This window comes from Ochotona curzoniae, unplaced genomic scaffold (genome assembly GCF_017591425.1).
Source record: "Ochotona curzoniae isolate NIBS_2020 unplaced genomic scaffold, NIBS_Ocur_1.0 contig_64, whole genome shotgun sequence".
NCBI lineage: Eukaryota > Metazoa > Chordata > Mammalia > Lagomorpha > Ochotonidae > Ochotona > Ochotona curzoniae.
In genome coordinates, this window is record NW_024466502.1 from 39,098,151 (window position 1) to 39,114,230 (window position 16,080).

Consider the following 16,080-nt stretch of genomic DNA (forward strand, 5'->3'; position numbering starts at 1 on the left):
TATTTGTCTTTTTATGGTTGATCATGCCTTTTGTGTCACACACACACACCCCTTTTCAGACTGGCAGAGTGGCTCAGCAGGATGATCCTCCAACTTGCAGCACTGGCATCCCATATGGCTCCAGTTCTAGTCCTGCATGCTTCATTTCTGATCTGGCTCCCTGCTTATGACGTGGAAAGGCAGTGGAGGATGGCTCACGCTTGGATCCCTGCATTCACATAGAAGTCCTGGAGGAGATTCCTGGCTCCTGGCTTCAGATCGGTCAGCTGTAGCTGTTGTGGGGAGGGTGACCCAACAGGTGGAAAACCTCACTCTGTCCCTCCCTCCCTCCCTCTCCTCTGTGTAAATCTGCCTTTCAAATAAAAATATATAAATACATCTTTTTAAAAATACTTGTAAGTATTCATGGAAAAAAATGGAATTATTTTGATGCAGATAATTTTTTTGAGATCCATGCATATTAGGCATTTTCCATAAACTCATTGAAGACCCTTCATATCCCTGGTTTCAAAATCTTTTTTCCCAAAAATAAACACCTTCTAATCCCATTTCTTTTCTTTTTAAAATTTATTTATTTTGACTGGAAAGGGAGATTTACAGAGAGAAGAAAACCAGAAAGGTCACTCCGCAAACGGCTGTAACGGTCAGAGCTGAGCTTATCCAAAGCTGTCTATTTCAAATTAATTTTGTGAAAGGTATGAGGGTAGTGATTATTGTCATCCCCTCCCCCCACCCCCACAGTGTGTACGTCTAGTTGGTGCACTGCTTTTGATTGACAAGATTCTCATTTCCCTGCTAAGCTCTTATGGCAGTGTTGCTGTCAGTGCAAGGATCAAGGCACCATATATTGCAATATGACTTCTAAGAATCTGTAGACCTGCCAGTGCCTGAGCTTTGCACATCTTGTCCTCAAACAGTAAAAACATCTATTTTCGTTATAAATTAGTCAGTATTATTCTGTTACAGTAACAGAGAACAGATGAAGAAAATAATGCACAATGTGATGTTCAGAAAGTGCTCGTTTTCTTTCAGAAAGGAAAACAGAATGACATTCAGCAATTTGAATAGCTTTCATGATAAAAATAGTGATGCCATAAATAACAGCAGTATTCTCTGTACACTAAAGAAACACTGACCTGGAAACAGAAATATTCAGAATTTTCACATGATTTATTTAATAATAAACGAATTAAGGATACAAAAACGTTTAGAGGATTCCAAAATTTAAACTTTTGTTTAAATACAAATTCACTCTTTAATATGAAAACATATAACATTAGACCTCTAAACATAATAATTTTTCATCTACAAAAATTTCTTTCCTAACCTAAAAAATTTGCAGAAAACAATTTTTCTTGTGACATGAAATGTACATTATTTACAGTTGAAAAAGTAATCAAAAACTTTCATTTCAGAAACTTGGATATATATATGTTACCTCTGTATGCAGTTTCCTGCCCCCATCAACCCCAATAAAAATGATCCAAAACATAAAGCAATTATGCTTTTGTACCAACTGATAATTCAGCCAGATTAGCCAAAGACTCAAGTTGCCTTCTTGGCCCTTAAGAAAGCCTTGACTCTCTCAGATTAGCACTATATTATTGAGCACTCAGCAGTGCAAATTTTTTTATGGAGCACAATGCACAGTGGTCTAAAGAGTCAATAAAGAAATTAAGAAAAATTCATGGAAGCTCTTACTGATAATAAAAGAAGGAACTTTGTAGGATAGCTAATTTTCTGTAATATTTTAGCCACCTGTACAGTACAAAGTACCCTGATAATGTGTTAATTGATAAACATTTTAAACATAGGTGTTAGAATAAAATTTAGAACTAGAAAGGAAGTTGGAGATCATTTGGTTTAGTCCAATGCACGCCCTTCCTTCTATGAGACAAACTAAAGCCTCAGAAAGACCAAGTGGCTTGCCCAAAGTGACACAACTAGAATGGGAAAGCCACTCTGGGGCTGCATACATGGTCTTGATTCTGAAACAGGCTCACAGCCACATCATGGGCACATTGAAGATTCTTCATGTCATTGCACATATCCATAGTTCGTTATACAGGGCAGCCAACACAGGCAATCTACATGGCATCAGCATTTTAATAAATCATAGAATAGCTTCCTGGTCTATGAAAGAGTCAAGACTTAAGTGGAATGAAAACAGTTCCTATATAAATTTTCTCTTGCCTCACATATAAGTACTATATTTACAAAAGAATCAGAAAAGCTAATACAATGTAAAATTAGAAAAGAAACTTTCAAAATACTTAAACAATTGAAAAAAAATCTCAGGAGAATATCTTCATAGTATAAAATGCCTGTTCCTTCACAACTGAATTATGAAACATTTGGAGAACAAAGACATTGTGGTTTTCTGCCCTCATTTAACAAAGTCAAAGTTAATACTAAAATTAATTTTAACAGTTACAAAATTTAAGAACCTCTGTGGAACATGAGAATCACACTATTCACATACAACTGATAATGAAATGAATTAAAAACTAATCACCTACAATTCCTTTGGTACTTTGATTAAAAAGAGTTGGGTTCCTCTAGTTCGTTTTGCTTCACAGCTATCTGAGAGGCTAATCTATTGGGACTGGAAACTACCATCACATAGGGCTGTGGCTGTTGTTCAGTTTTCTCTATGTCTTCTTTCAAATTATCTTCAGCCTCCTTTTTATCTCCTTCTGGTATAAGAGTTTTTGTTTCTTGAGCTTTTATAACTGAAGTGATGACAGTGCCAGGTGGATGAGCAACCAGTTGCGAACTTCGAGGAGAAAAGGTCACCACAGGAGTAGTAGCACTGAAGGACGGAGATGAAGCCACACTGACCGTTCCATTGCAGATGGACTGAACATTGCTCGTGAGAACCTGCTGTACCTGGGCAGGGCTCAGGACAAGTGAGGGAGGAGAGCCTGGCTTCTGGGACTGTAGCACGACATTTTCTTTCAGTACTGTCATGGGCTGTGAAGATGGAATGGCTTGTAAAATAAACTTCTGAGACCCAGCACCTGACGATGGATCTGTGCTGGCAATCACTGTGGTCAGTGGCACTGTCTGGAGTGTTACTGTATGCAGTTGTTGATTCCCAGGAGACACGACGACTGGAACCTGGGTTGGAGCCTGTATTGTCCTATTGCGATTATGACATAAAAATAAGACAATTAGTACACACTGTAATATTATTTAAAACTTGAATCTGAATCATTCTGAAAAAGTGACTATTTCAACTGTCACTTCTATTTCTATCACTGGATGACATACATTTGCAATAGACTGTATTAAACACTGTATGACAAATTCTCAGGCCATTAACACCATCAAATGAGTACTATGGGAAAAAAATGCTTTGAAAAGTACCATGTTACCACAAATGGGGTATGATTTTTTTTTGGTAAGGGAGGATATTGAAATATTTAGAGAAGTTCTACACAACAGCCTGAAAGAAAATTAGGATTTTAAACAAATTTGTTCAATGTTCCTTTTTTTTTTTTAATTGCAAAGTCAGATATACGGAAAGGAGGAGAGACAGGAAGATCTTCTGTCCAATGATTCACTCCCCAAGTGACCACAATGGCCGGTGCTGACCAACTCTGAAGCCACGAGTCAGGAACCTCCTCCTGGCAGGAAAGGCCAGTTTTTGCAAACATAAATAGAAATTAGGCGGTGGCAGTTTTGTAGGCTCAAATAATTTTCACAAATTTTAATCAAAGATAAAAATTTGATATAAATTCTTTCATGTAAAAATCCAGTTTATGAGGCCAGTGCCATCGCTCAGCAAGCAAATCCTCTACCTACGAGGGCTGGCATCCTACAGGCGTGCCAGTTCATGTCTCAGCTGCTCTGCTTCCTGTTTTTTTAAAAAAAGATTTATTTTTACTGAAAAGGCAGATTTACAGAGAAGGAGAGACAGATCTTCTGTCATCTGGTTCACACCCCAAGTCCGGCTGCTCCACTTCTGATCCAATTCCCTGCTTATAGCCTGGGAAAGCAGCAGTTAATGGCCCAAGAGCCGATATGCTGATGGCTGACCCCGTGAGGCTCCTAGCTTTGGATTGGCTCATCTCTGAACTGTTGTGGCTGTTTGGGGAGTAAACCAGTAGTTGGAAGATCTCTCTTTCCTTCTCTCCGTAACTCTGCCTTTCAAATAAAAATAAATCCTTTTTTAAATATCTGATTTATACAACTTATTAATCTTACTACTGAAGAAAAAAGGAACATCAATTATAAAGTATGATTCAATCTAAAAGGATTTCTGTTGTGGGGCAAACCTTGGTCAAAGCTGCCGCCTGCAGTGCTGGCATTCGTTATAGGAGTAACAGTTCAAGTTCAGCTGCTCCAAAAATTGTGATCCAGCTCGCTGTTAATATGCTGAGGAAGCAGTAGAGAGTGGACCAAGTCCTTGGGTCCCTGTCACCCACATGGGAGACCTGTATGGAACTTTAGGCTCCAGGCTTCAGCCTGGACAGTCATAGTTGTTCAGATCATTTCAAGGAAGTAAACCAGCAAACAGAAGACATTTCTGTGTCTCTGTCAATTTACCTCTCAAGAAAATACGCTTTAAAATTTTACAGTTGTGAAATTTAGCCATTGTTAATATAAAACAGGAGCCAGTGTAGTCATGCAGTGAGGTAAGCCACCTCTTTCAATGGCAGCATTCCATATCAGGACACCAGCTGGAATCAGAGCTGCTCTGTATATGATCTAGGTCACTACTAATGTGACTAAAACAGCAGCACAAGCTGGCCCCAAGTTTAGGCCCCCACCACCCATATGGAAGAACAAGTCAGAGTCCAAGGCTTCCGGATTTAGCTTGGTCCAGCCCTGATTATTACCGCCATTTGAATAAACCAACAGAAGGAAGGAAGTTAGTACTCTCTCTTTGCTTTCCAAATAAGTAAAATAAATTTTTAAAACTCAGCATCTGGATTTCAATTGATTTGTTTTCCGAATTTTGTTTATGGTAGACACTTGATTACTTCAGATTTATAACACCTAAATTAGTTCCCCATAAACCAAATGTTAATTTCCATAGGTAGAAATAAAGGTCTAGATTAGTGATGAGTTAGTAGTAACTTTTTCAAAATCCCCTGTGTTCCTCTTTTTTCTACTGCTTATCTGAACCATGGTAACTAACGTAGAATGTGAATCTGACTATGATACCCAACCCTACAACCAGAAACCATGTTTTGACAAAAACATGTCTTAGGCACATAGCATTTGTTCATAAGGGACACAGTATGAAAATTTTATATACATACACAATGTATAATAGTGTAATTGGGCAAATTACTATTCTCACAACCTCAAAAGCATTTTTAGAGCCCAGTGCAGTGGCCTAGCGGCTAAGGTCCTTGCTTTGAACATGTCAGGATCCCATATGAGTGGCGATTCTAATCCCAGCAGCCCCACTTTCCATCTAGCTCCCTGCTTGTGGCGTGGGAAAGCAGTCAAGGACAGCACAAAGCTTTGAGACTCTGCACCCACACGGGAGACCTGGAGGAAGTTCCTGGCTCCTGGCTTCGGATTGGCTTTGCACCGTCCATTGTGGTCACTTGGGGAGTGAATCATCGGATGGAAGATCTTCCTCTCTATCTCTCCTCCTCTCTGTATATCTGACTTTTCAATAAAACGATAATCTTTTTTTAAAAAAGCATTTTAAAATTAAAAACCCCAGAAGTTTCCATGCCAAAAATTTACATCTGTGTATATGCAAGTAAAACTATGTGACATAGAGTTAGTACAGATTGTACTATAAACATGCACAGACTTGCCACTCCATATACATACTATCCTCACTATACGTAGGAAAATGTTTGGAAAGAAATAAGCCACCTGGCTAAAGAGCTTATGTGTGTAAACATTAGAACACAATGCAAACTGAAGTAGGGAAGAACTTGAGCTACAAACAGATATAACTTTTAAGGAAGGGTAGATAAAAGTCCTTGCTATAGCTAACTCTCACCTGTCTCCTCCCTTCTCTAAGGTAGAGTACAAGAGTAATACATTCGGAAATACTTCATATTGCCCAATACCTTTGTTCAATGCTTTTGTTCAAATTAGAAAAAGTTGTTCTTTCCTTATAACAGACTGGTGTATGTCACAAAATATGTAGACTTACAGTCTCTAAACTGTAACTATATTGGTTTATTAATTATGAAAAATAATTTTCAATAAAAATTCAGAGATTATAAAATAAAATGAAGGCTCAGCACAATGTTTCAATTGGCTAATCCTTCCCTTAAAGTGACAGCATATGGACATTGGTTCATGTCCAGGTGTTCCACTTCCCATCCAACTCCCTGCTTGTGGCCTGGGAAAGCAGCAGAGGATGACCCAAAGCATTGGGACCCTGCACCCTACAGGAGACCCAGAGTTAACTCCTGGCCTCTGGCTTCAGATCAGATCAGCTCTAGCCATTGCAGCTATTAAGGAATGGAAGATCATTCTCTCTGTTTCTCCTTCACTCCATAAATCTGGCTTTCTAATAAAAATAAATAATAATCTTAAGAAGAAAAACAACATGTTAAGCCTTTCCCCATGTACAGAAATTTTCAATTTCTGATTATATTCTGTAATATTGGTTACATTATAGTTTTTTTTTTACACTATCACTAATTTATTAAGAGACAGAGGTGGACATACATTTTTTTTCAGAGAACAAGAATATTATAATTTATTACATAACCTACTATGTACCAGGCATTTACCTGATGAAACACAGCTAGAAGACTTGAAGGTATGTTCAACATCCAGAATCTTCTTCAACCTCATGCTTGGCTGTTTCTAGATCATTCGTTTCTAATTTTTTTTTTTTTTTGAGTGACCAACATGTTAGAAGATGCAAGTTCTTAACCACATCCTGTAACTACTTCCTTTTTTTTTTTAAGATTTATTTATTTATTAGAAAGTCAGATATACAGAGAGGAGAGACAGAGGAAGATTTTCCATCCACTGATTCACTCCCCAAGTGGCCACAAAGGCAAAAGCTGAGCCAATCCAAAGACAATGCTTTCCTAGGCCACAAGCAGAGAGCTTGCTGGGACGGAGTGGCCGGGATTAGAACCAGCACCTATATGGGATCCCAGCGTATGTAAGGCAAGGACTCTAGCTACTAGGCTACTATGCTGGGCCCACATGATAGTTAGTTTTTACAAGTCTGCACAGGGCCCAGCCAGAATATCTTCCTCTCTCTCTCTTCTCCCTATATATCTGACTTTGCAATAAAAATAAATCTTAAAAAAAAAAAGAAGGTCTGTAGTTACTTATAATTAACTGGTAAATTTCAGAATATTTATTTGAAGGGCAAAATGACAGATTTTTCATCTCTTGGCTCACTCCCCAAATGCATATATTAGCCAGTGCTAGACCAGGCTCAACCTAGTAGATAGGAATTCCATCTAAGTCTTCTATGTGAATGGCATGAACTCAGAGGCTTGGGCTAGTATCCACTTCCTCCTATGGGCAGTAGCAGGAAGCTGAACTAGAAGCCCAAGAGTAGCTAGGACTCAAACCAGGCACTCCAGCATGGGATGCTGGTGTCCTAATCAGCCATTTAATCCACTACACCACCGGACCTGCCACTTACACCCCACTGAAATAACACCTCTGATCAGAAACGTCATCATCAACATGTGAGGATATGCATGGTAATTCTTGCATTCTCACCTAATACTCTGAACAGAAGAATTTAATGTTTCATCCTGTACAGCGCTGGTTAGGGTTCCTTCCCCTTCTGAGACAGCTTGTACTGGCTGCACGACATGAACAGTCCGGAAGAGCTGAGTAGGATATGGAGGCTGTGATGGCTGTACTGTCCTCAAAATTTCTGACGGCTGTGCAGCTTCCATGGGATCTTTGGGCTTAGTAGCTTTCGCATTCCCTGGTTTTAGGACTGTGGGGGCTCCTCCCTTTATCCCTGGACTTGAAGATACTCTGGATCGGCTTGCCTGGTTCCTACTTGAAGTGGTTGTAGAAGATAGTGACGGATCTGAAGCCTCAGTGCTGGAACTCGGATCCTCATCATCTACATATATAAGATCTTTTGGCATTTCTTTAAATTGATACACCAAACGCTGACCTTCCACTTTTGCCAGGATACCCCTTTGGTAATAGTACCTATTCAAAATAGACAACATCATCAACATTTTTTCGATAAAACAAACAATGCTCAACAAAATAAAGTTTTGCTAATCACCTACAAAACTTCACAGCTGGAATCAGATGAGACAAGACCTGTAAATGAATAAGTAATTCCATGTATAATATAAAAAGTTTATGTATAGGTAGTCTTCATTATCAACTAAATCTAAATTATTAGCTAAATCTAAAGAAATTCTAATTAGGAATCTAGTATATAGATTATTCTAGCCCTTAACATCTACTCTTCTACTAACTTGCTAGGATACACAATCTACTATAAACTCAAGAAAATGTAGAAGGGATTCCACATCCTGCTATCATTTCCTTAACAGTTTAGCCATCTTTCAAAATGTTTACAATGTCAAATATTACTCAAAGCATTAATATATTCATTGTAATAAATATGTCAGAATCATTTAAAAATGTATTCTCTTGAGTTCCTGCTTATCACTATTGATAATGAATGCTAACTTTAATGAGTCAAAGCATATGACCCCTCAAGGCTAGTGTTGTGGCATAGTGTATAAGGCTACCACCTATAACAGTGGCATCCCATATGGGCACTACTAGTTCCTGTTCCAGCTGCTCCAGTTCCAAACCAGCTCCCTGTAAATTCCCTGGGAAAAGCAATAGATCATAGCCCTATCTCCCATTTGGGAGACAAGGATGAAACTGCCGATTCTCCTCATTCCATCTGGCCCAACCATGGCCACTGTGACCATCTGGAGAATGAACTAGTGGATGGAAGGTTCATTCATTCATTCATTCATACATTCATTCATTCTCTCTCACTGTGTGTGTGTAACTCTTTCAAATAAACCTTTAAAAAAGAAAAATCTATTTTTTTTCTTTTAGAAAAATCCACTCTAGGATCAATTTATACTTTTTTTTTTTTTAAGGCAGATTTATAGAAAGAAGGAGAGACAAAAGATCTTCTATTAACTGGTTCATTCCCCAAGTGGCCACAACAGCCGCAGCTGAGCCAATCTGAAGCCAAGAGCTTCTTCCTGACATCCCATGGTGGATGCGGGGGATTAAGACGTAGCACCATCCTCTCTTGCTTTCCCAAACCACAAGGAGGGAGAGCTCGATAGGAAGCAGAGTAGCAGGGACAGAAATTGGTGTCCATATGGTGTTCTGGCACTTGCAGGTAGAAGAGTAGCTAGTTGAGCTTTCACACCAGGCCTGCCTGAGTATAATTTTAGATTTTTCAGCTTTTCAGTTTTTAATTTTCAGGTTCAAGATCTATCTGCATCTTCTGTCTCCATCAAGGTTTTATGGAAATCAAAATAACTTCCTATATTACAATAGATTCTGGGGCAGGCTTTGATCTGCAGCACATGAAGGTGTTCTCTGCAACATCAACAGCCCATATGGGAGGCAGCTGGGGTCCCAGCTGCTCTACTGCAGCTCCACTTTTTTTTTTTTAAGATTTATTTATTTATTTATTGGAAAGGCAAAGATACAGAGAGGAAGATCTTCCATCCGATGATTCACTCCCCAAGTCAGCGCAAAGGCCGATGCTATGCTGATCCAAAGCCAGGATCCAGGAACTTCTTCCAGGTATCCCACATGGGTGCAGGGTCCCAAAGCTTTGTGCTGTCTTCAACTGCTTTCCCAGGCCACAAGCAGGGAGCTGGATGGGAAGTGGAGCTGCCGGGATTAGAACTGGTGCCCATATGGGATCCCGGGGCGTTCAAGGCAAGGACTTTAGCCACTAGGCCACGCTGCCAGGCCCTCCACTTTCCTTCTAATGTGCCCAGCAAAGTAGTAGAGGATGGCCTGAGTGATTGTCCCCTGCCACTCATGCAGGAGGCTCAAATGCAGTTCTAGGTTCCCGGTCTTGGCCTGCCCCAGCTCCAGCCACAGCAGTTACTTGGGGAGTGGACCAGCTGATAGAGGATCTCTCTGTGTTTCCTCCCTCTTTCTGTAATTCTGCCTCTCAAATTTAAAAAAAATAAAATAAATCTTTAAGTAACATTTAAATTTAAATTCAGGGGCCTGGCATGATAGCATAGTGGTTAAAGTCCTCACCTTAATCACGATGGGATCCCATATGGGCGCCGGTTCTAATCCCGGCAGCTCCACTTCCCATCCAGCTCCCTGCTTGTGGCCTGGGACAGCAGTCAAGGACGGCCCAAAGCCTTTGGACCCTGTACCCGTGTGGGAGACCTGGAAAAAGCTCCTGGCTCCTGGCTTCGGATTGGCACATCTCCAGCCATTGCAGCCACTTGGGGAGTGAATAATCAGACAGAAGGTCTTCCTCTCTCTCTCTCCTCCTCTCTGAATATTTGCCTAATAAAAATAAATAAATCTTTATAAAAAATAAATGCATATTTCAGTAAGGACTTGAATTTTGGCAATTCAATAAATAAATTCACCATTTGCTTAATCCCTTAGTGTTTACAAAGTTACCTAATGTTTCAGTATTTAGGAAGTGACCTTCTTCACACAATAAACTAGGAAAGCTTTACATACCTGAGTGCTCTTCCCATGGTCTCATAATTCATATCAGGTTTGTTTTTGTGCTTCCCCCACAACCTGGATACAGCCTTGGAATCTACCAATTTAAAAATGCCTTTTTCTCTTTGCGTCCACTTAATGTATTTAGGACAGGTAGCTTTGTCCTGGAGCAGAGCCAATAAAAATTCCCAAAGATAAATTGTGTTTCCTAAAATAAAAATAATTCCTATTAAAAAGACCACATACTCATTCAAAAGAGTACAATAAAACAGAATTGAGAGTTTTGTAATAAATTCCATCTACATTTATAAAAAAAATTACATTCAGTTAGTATTGGTGATATAATGACCATCATTTTCAGGGTCTAATGAAGATCTTAATCCTCTTTTTACTAGTCTCATGTAATATGTCCAAACAGAACTGTCTTATCATGTAAGTCTGATAATTCAGTGAGAAAGCACTTTTAGGTACTTTTCTTCTACGTTTTAAAGAGGCATCACATACAGGAAACATGAAAGAGTTCTATAAAACCTTTCCATAGTCATCCTACTTACGGTTGAGCCATCAGATCAGCCATTACAGTTTTATTCATATTTGAACAATAGTTATAAAACTCGTAGAACTCCAAGACAACATAACATAGTGTCAATGAAAGGTGGGTATTTGGTCCAGCAGTTAAGATACTTGCATCCCTTATTGGAGTGAATGGCTCAATGCCCATGGCTAGTTCCTGCTAATTTGTACCCTGCAAGGCAGAAGATGATGCTCAAATGATAGAGTTCAGCCTCTTCACTTCAGCCTTGGCCTAGTCCCTTCTACTGCGGGCAGTGGAGGAATGAGTATGCAAATGTGAGCTCTCTTTGTTTTTCTGCCTTTCAAAAAAAAAAAGTATCTAAAAACTAAAAATCTAGTCTGTCTGAATTTGTTCATGAGCCTCATTATTAAAAAATTATTTTGAGACGTAAATGAAAATAACCCAAATAGAGATCTTGAATTACTTTATTATCAGTCACTCCAGCAAAACTGATAAACTTACAACTAGAAGTTGTAAGTTCCATTTCAATGTACGATATCAAGGAAGCTGGTGGTTTCCACTTACAAGACACCATAAAGCACTAGGAACATCATGAGGCTTGCAAACAGTGCAGTGGAATTATGGTACACTCACCCTTCCCATCCTTGTTTTTCTTCTTCACAGATATATTTGGTGTCATGGCTGGGGAATCTGGTCGCTGCGGTTTAGTTTTCCTACCTGAAATTAGAATAGCTCTGCATAAATATTTGCCCTCTAAAGTAAAAGAGATTAGACCATTTAACTTACAGGTTATTTTATAAGTTACCCTAAAATGCAAGTATCAAATGACTTAGACACAGGTCTTATAACGCTATGTACTGAAAGAAAAATAATTTCAATAAAAATAATCAAAATAACACTATGTTAGTTAGCTCACAAACATGCTCAGAATGATACTTTATGATACTTTGGCTCACCTAAAAGATGAGGTTTCTAAAATACCTTGTTTTTCAGGTAACCATACTAGCAGTGCTTTCTTAACATTTTGGAGAATACTCTTGATATTTACAAAACAAAGCCTTAAGTTACACAGGTTAATCTGCCTGTTATATGAGAAACCTCCAAAAATGTGGTAGAAAATGGATTTAAAAAACAAAAGATCCAAACTTTACTTCTCAACATAAGCTCTAAAAAGTTGGAAACATTTTATAAGCAATTTATAATGACTTACCCAGAGAAAAGGGCATGGACATTTAACCATACCAGTGTAGCCTTTCTTGCATTATTAACTTTATCATTAACTTTCTTACATTATTAAGATTAGGAAACAAAAAAACCAGATGGAGCCACATCAGGGATGCTAGGTGAATGCTTAATGGTTCTCCGCTGAAACCTTCACAAACTTTCCCTTACTTATTCAGAATCGTGAGCATGAACATTGTCATGGTGATGAAAACCTCCCAGGAGAAGCTGCTCCAGATCTCTCCTGCTACAGTTTTGGCTAAATTTCTTATTTAAAAAGAAAGAAAACTCTCACTATATACAAAGGGTACTTCTTCTTTTTTAAAAAAATTATTTTATTTTATATTTAAATTTATTTTTATTGGCAAGTCAGATATACGGAGGAGGAGAGACAGAGAGGAAGATCTTCCATCCGATGATTCACCCCCCCGCCAAGTGAGCACAACGACCTATGCTATGCCGATCCACAGCCAGGATCCAGGAACTTCTGGGTATCCCACATGGGTGCAGGGTCCCATAGCTTTGGGCCATCCTCGACTGCTTTCCCAGGCCACAAGCAGGGAGCTGGATGGGAAGTGGAGCTGCCAGGATTAGAACTGGCGCCCATATGGGTTCCCAATGCGTTCAAGGCGAGGACTTTAGCCAATAAGCCTCACCACAAAGGGTACTTCTTTATTATTCTTGGACTCCTGCTGAAAAGTCTGTAAATGAAATGCTTTGAAAACCCAATAACATTGTTGCCCTAACATTTTCGGGCAGGGAGCTGGATTAGAAGTGGAGCAACTGGGTCTCAAACTGGCACCCATATGGAATGCTAGCATCATAGAGATTAACCACACCAGCCCTCATTGTTGGTATCTGGGGAGTGAACCAGAGAACAGAAGATCTCACTTTTTTTTTTACTCTGTTGCTGTGCCTTTCAAGCAGATAAGAAATATTTTTTCAAAAATGACTCTAACATGAAGAAATGCCTCTTTGTTTTGTACCCTCAATATTTTTCTTACATACATTTGAATTGGTGTGGAATGAATCCTCGAAAAATATTGTTAGATTACAGCATCACTCTCTATTTGTCCTAAACAAATAAAAGTACCCACCTTTCTTTCTCTTAGGCTGTTCTGGTGATGAGGCTCCTGGTGAATCTGCGTATGTCTCTTGTACTTGCTGGGTTTCCATCACTTCAGGAATCCCATCTAATGTGACGGATACATGGGTGACTGGGGCAACAACAATGTCATCTTCAGATGAACTAAATATATTATTATCTAGTGGAAATAAAACCAACTAATTATAATTCGTGTATTATAAACTGAAACAATTTCATGAAGCAATTCTGTTTCAAACAGATTAAATTAGAAACAAAATCTTAGAATCAGTTCTTTTATTTCTTCTGCCCTACATCAAGTCCTCTAATTTAGTCCAGCTTTAACAAGACTATTTCATTGTCTTTCTTTACCTTCTATGTCCAGTCTAGCTTGTGCATGCCCCTCATCCTTCGTACTGGAGCTAGTTATATTCTGAATCCTATGTCTGGTCTGACTATATTACACCTTTACAGAAACAGATCTATGCTAAGAACAATCCAAATTACAGAGTACGCTTTTCAAAACTTTGATCATCTAAGCCAATCCTACCTTTCCAATCTTGTCTCATACCCAACAGAGAGCTTCCATTTGAGCTATACCGAAGCATTTTTACATTTTTAGCTCGGTTATTTCATTCATTCTTTTTGAGACATCTGTGTTCTTGGGTTTAATTTCTTCTTTCTAAAATGAATGAACTTTTCTATCTGTTCTATTAAATGCTTACAATTTACAACCCAAGTTAAAAGACTCTCTCAATAAAGCCTGTCTCTGATGTCTCCCACCAGCATATTGACTACTTCCAGAGGACTTTTACTATCACTCTCAAGGCCTTTATTTTTTGCTTTTTTGATTATTTAAGTAAATAACTATCTTCAAAATTAAATTGTTAGCTCAAGGAAGGGATATAATGCCTAAAACACTGTTGTCATACACATAAAAATATACAATAAATAACTTCAATTGATTTAGTGATAATTTTATCAGTATGATTGCTTCAAAGTCAGAAAAGTTCAAAGGAGAACATGGCTTTAAGAGCAGATCAATGATTGGGCAGTGAATTTTATACCATGAAGTGTTAGTAAAATTGTCGGTGGTTTTTTGCTTATTCATTGGTGAGTATCTACACAGGTAGCTAAATAAGAGATTAGGCCTTTAAAATTCTGGTATTTTCGTCCATGAGTTTAAGATAAGTAAATATGCAAAACCTAATATTTGATAATAAATTGCTTTTTATCTATTAATTAGTATCATACCTTCAAATATAAAATATGCTCTTTGATCCCTTGATATTTACTATCTAAAAGGCAGAGATGGGAAGAATAACTCTACAGAACAAGAACAATCTTAACTACTTACTTATTCGCTTTTCATCCAGCATAGGGCCAGGGGAATCCATGTTCAGGAGTGCCTCAGCAGCCTCAATTGTTTCAATTGTTTCATCCCCATTATGGCAAGAAGCTTCCACTACAATACATGTAAAGAAAAAAGCAGAATTAGATACAAAACGCCTCTTGTTCTTACAGTGCTGATCGCTTAAACAAAATACATCACTAAGGCTTTGAGTGTGTGTGTGGATACTGTCAACCTAAATTTTTGTCAGCATAAAATTAAGAAATGTCTTGAAACAAAAAGCCTTTGCATGACACTATAGGCAGAATACAGCTCACACTCTGAAAGGAAACTATATCTGCCATTTCTCTGGTAATTCCTGTATTTTTAAAAAACAAATGGACATCTATACTACTATGGAAAAAGCTCTAGTGTGACAGAACTCCCAGCTGTGTCACTAAACTAGGATATCACTGGGAAGGTTATTCTGTTTCTATATATATAATATCATAAAATAAATTGGGTTGATCTTTTTAGGTACATATCAACAATCAATTTTTTTTACAAATGTGTCTCTCTTGTTAATATTCATTTCTTTTTTAATTGGAAAGTCAGATACACAGAGAAGAAGAGAGACAGAGGAAGATCTTCCATACAATGATCCGAAGCCAGGAGCCAGGAACCTCCTCCAGGTCTCCCACTTGGGTGCCGGGTCCTAAGGCTTGGGGCCATCCTTGACCGCTTTTCCAGGCCACAACCAGGGAGCTGGATGGGAAGTGGAGCTGCTGGGATTAGAACCGGCACCCATATGGGGTCCCGGTGCATTCAAAGCAAGGACTTCAGCCTCTAGGACAAAGTCTGGGCCTGGTTTGCTTTTAACAGTTACTTGTCTTAACAAAAGGTGTCAGCCTGGCTTCGGATCGGCATAGCATCAGCCGTTGCACTCACTTGGGTAGTGAGTCATCGGATGGAAGATCTTCCTCTCTGTCTTTCCTCCTCTCTGTATATCTGACTTTCCAATAAATAAATAAATAAATAAATCTTAAAAACAAAAAGGTGTCAGCTTAAGCTGTGAAACCTTCAAGAATGTTGTAGTGATCATTTAAGAACTGACAGTCTATCTCAGATGTTAGGAAACTTGAGGCTGGTGCTGTACTGTAGCAGGTAAATCCACAGCTTACAATGCCAGCATCCCCAATATGTGTCCTGGCTACTCTGCTTCCAATCAGTCTGGGAAAGCAGCAGACAGCGGTGCAAGTTTTAGAACCCTATCATCCATGTAGGGGACCACATGAA

The 16,080-nt window shown here is 38.8% G+C and overlaps 1 protein-coding gene across 6 annotated transcripts in view; it reads right to left on the reverse strand.

Moving 5' to 3' along the window:
• Positions 1-1,149: 1,149 nt before the first annotated feature.
• The window catches only part of ELF1 (E74 like ETS transcription factor 1), an 89,862-nt gene continuing 74,931 nt past the window's right edge, over positions 1,150-16,080 (reverse strand). For all 6 annotated transcript variants that reach the window (XM_040991331.1, XM_040991327.1, XM_040991328.1 and 3 more), the window contains 6 exons: positions 14,812-14,919; positions 13,468-13,635; positions 11,783-11,866; positions 10,630-10,822; positions 7,678-8,127; positions 1,150-3,142 (listed from right to left, as the gene is read on the reverse strand). In XM_040991331.1, coding sequence (XP_040847265.1) covers positions 2,539-3,142; positions 7,678-8,127; positions 10,630-10,822; positions 11,783-11,866; positions 13,468-13,635; positions 14,812-14,919 — 1,607 coding nt within the window. In that variant the 3' untranslated portion in view covers positions 1,150-2,538. The remainder of the gene's footprint in view (positions 3,143-7,677; positions 8,128-10,629; positions 10,823-11,782; positions 11,867-13,467; positions 13,636-14,811; positions 14,920-16,080) is intronic.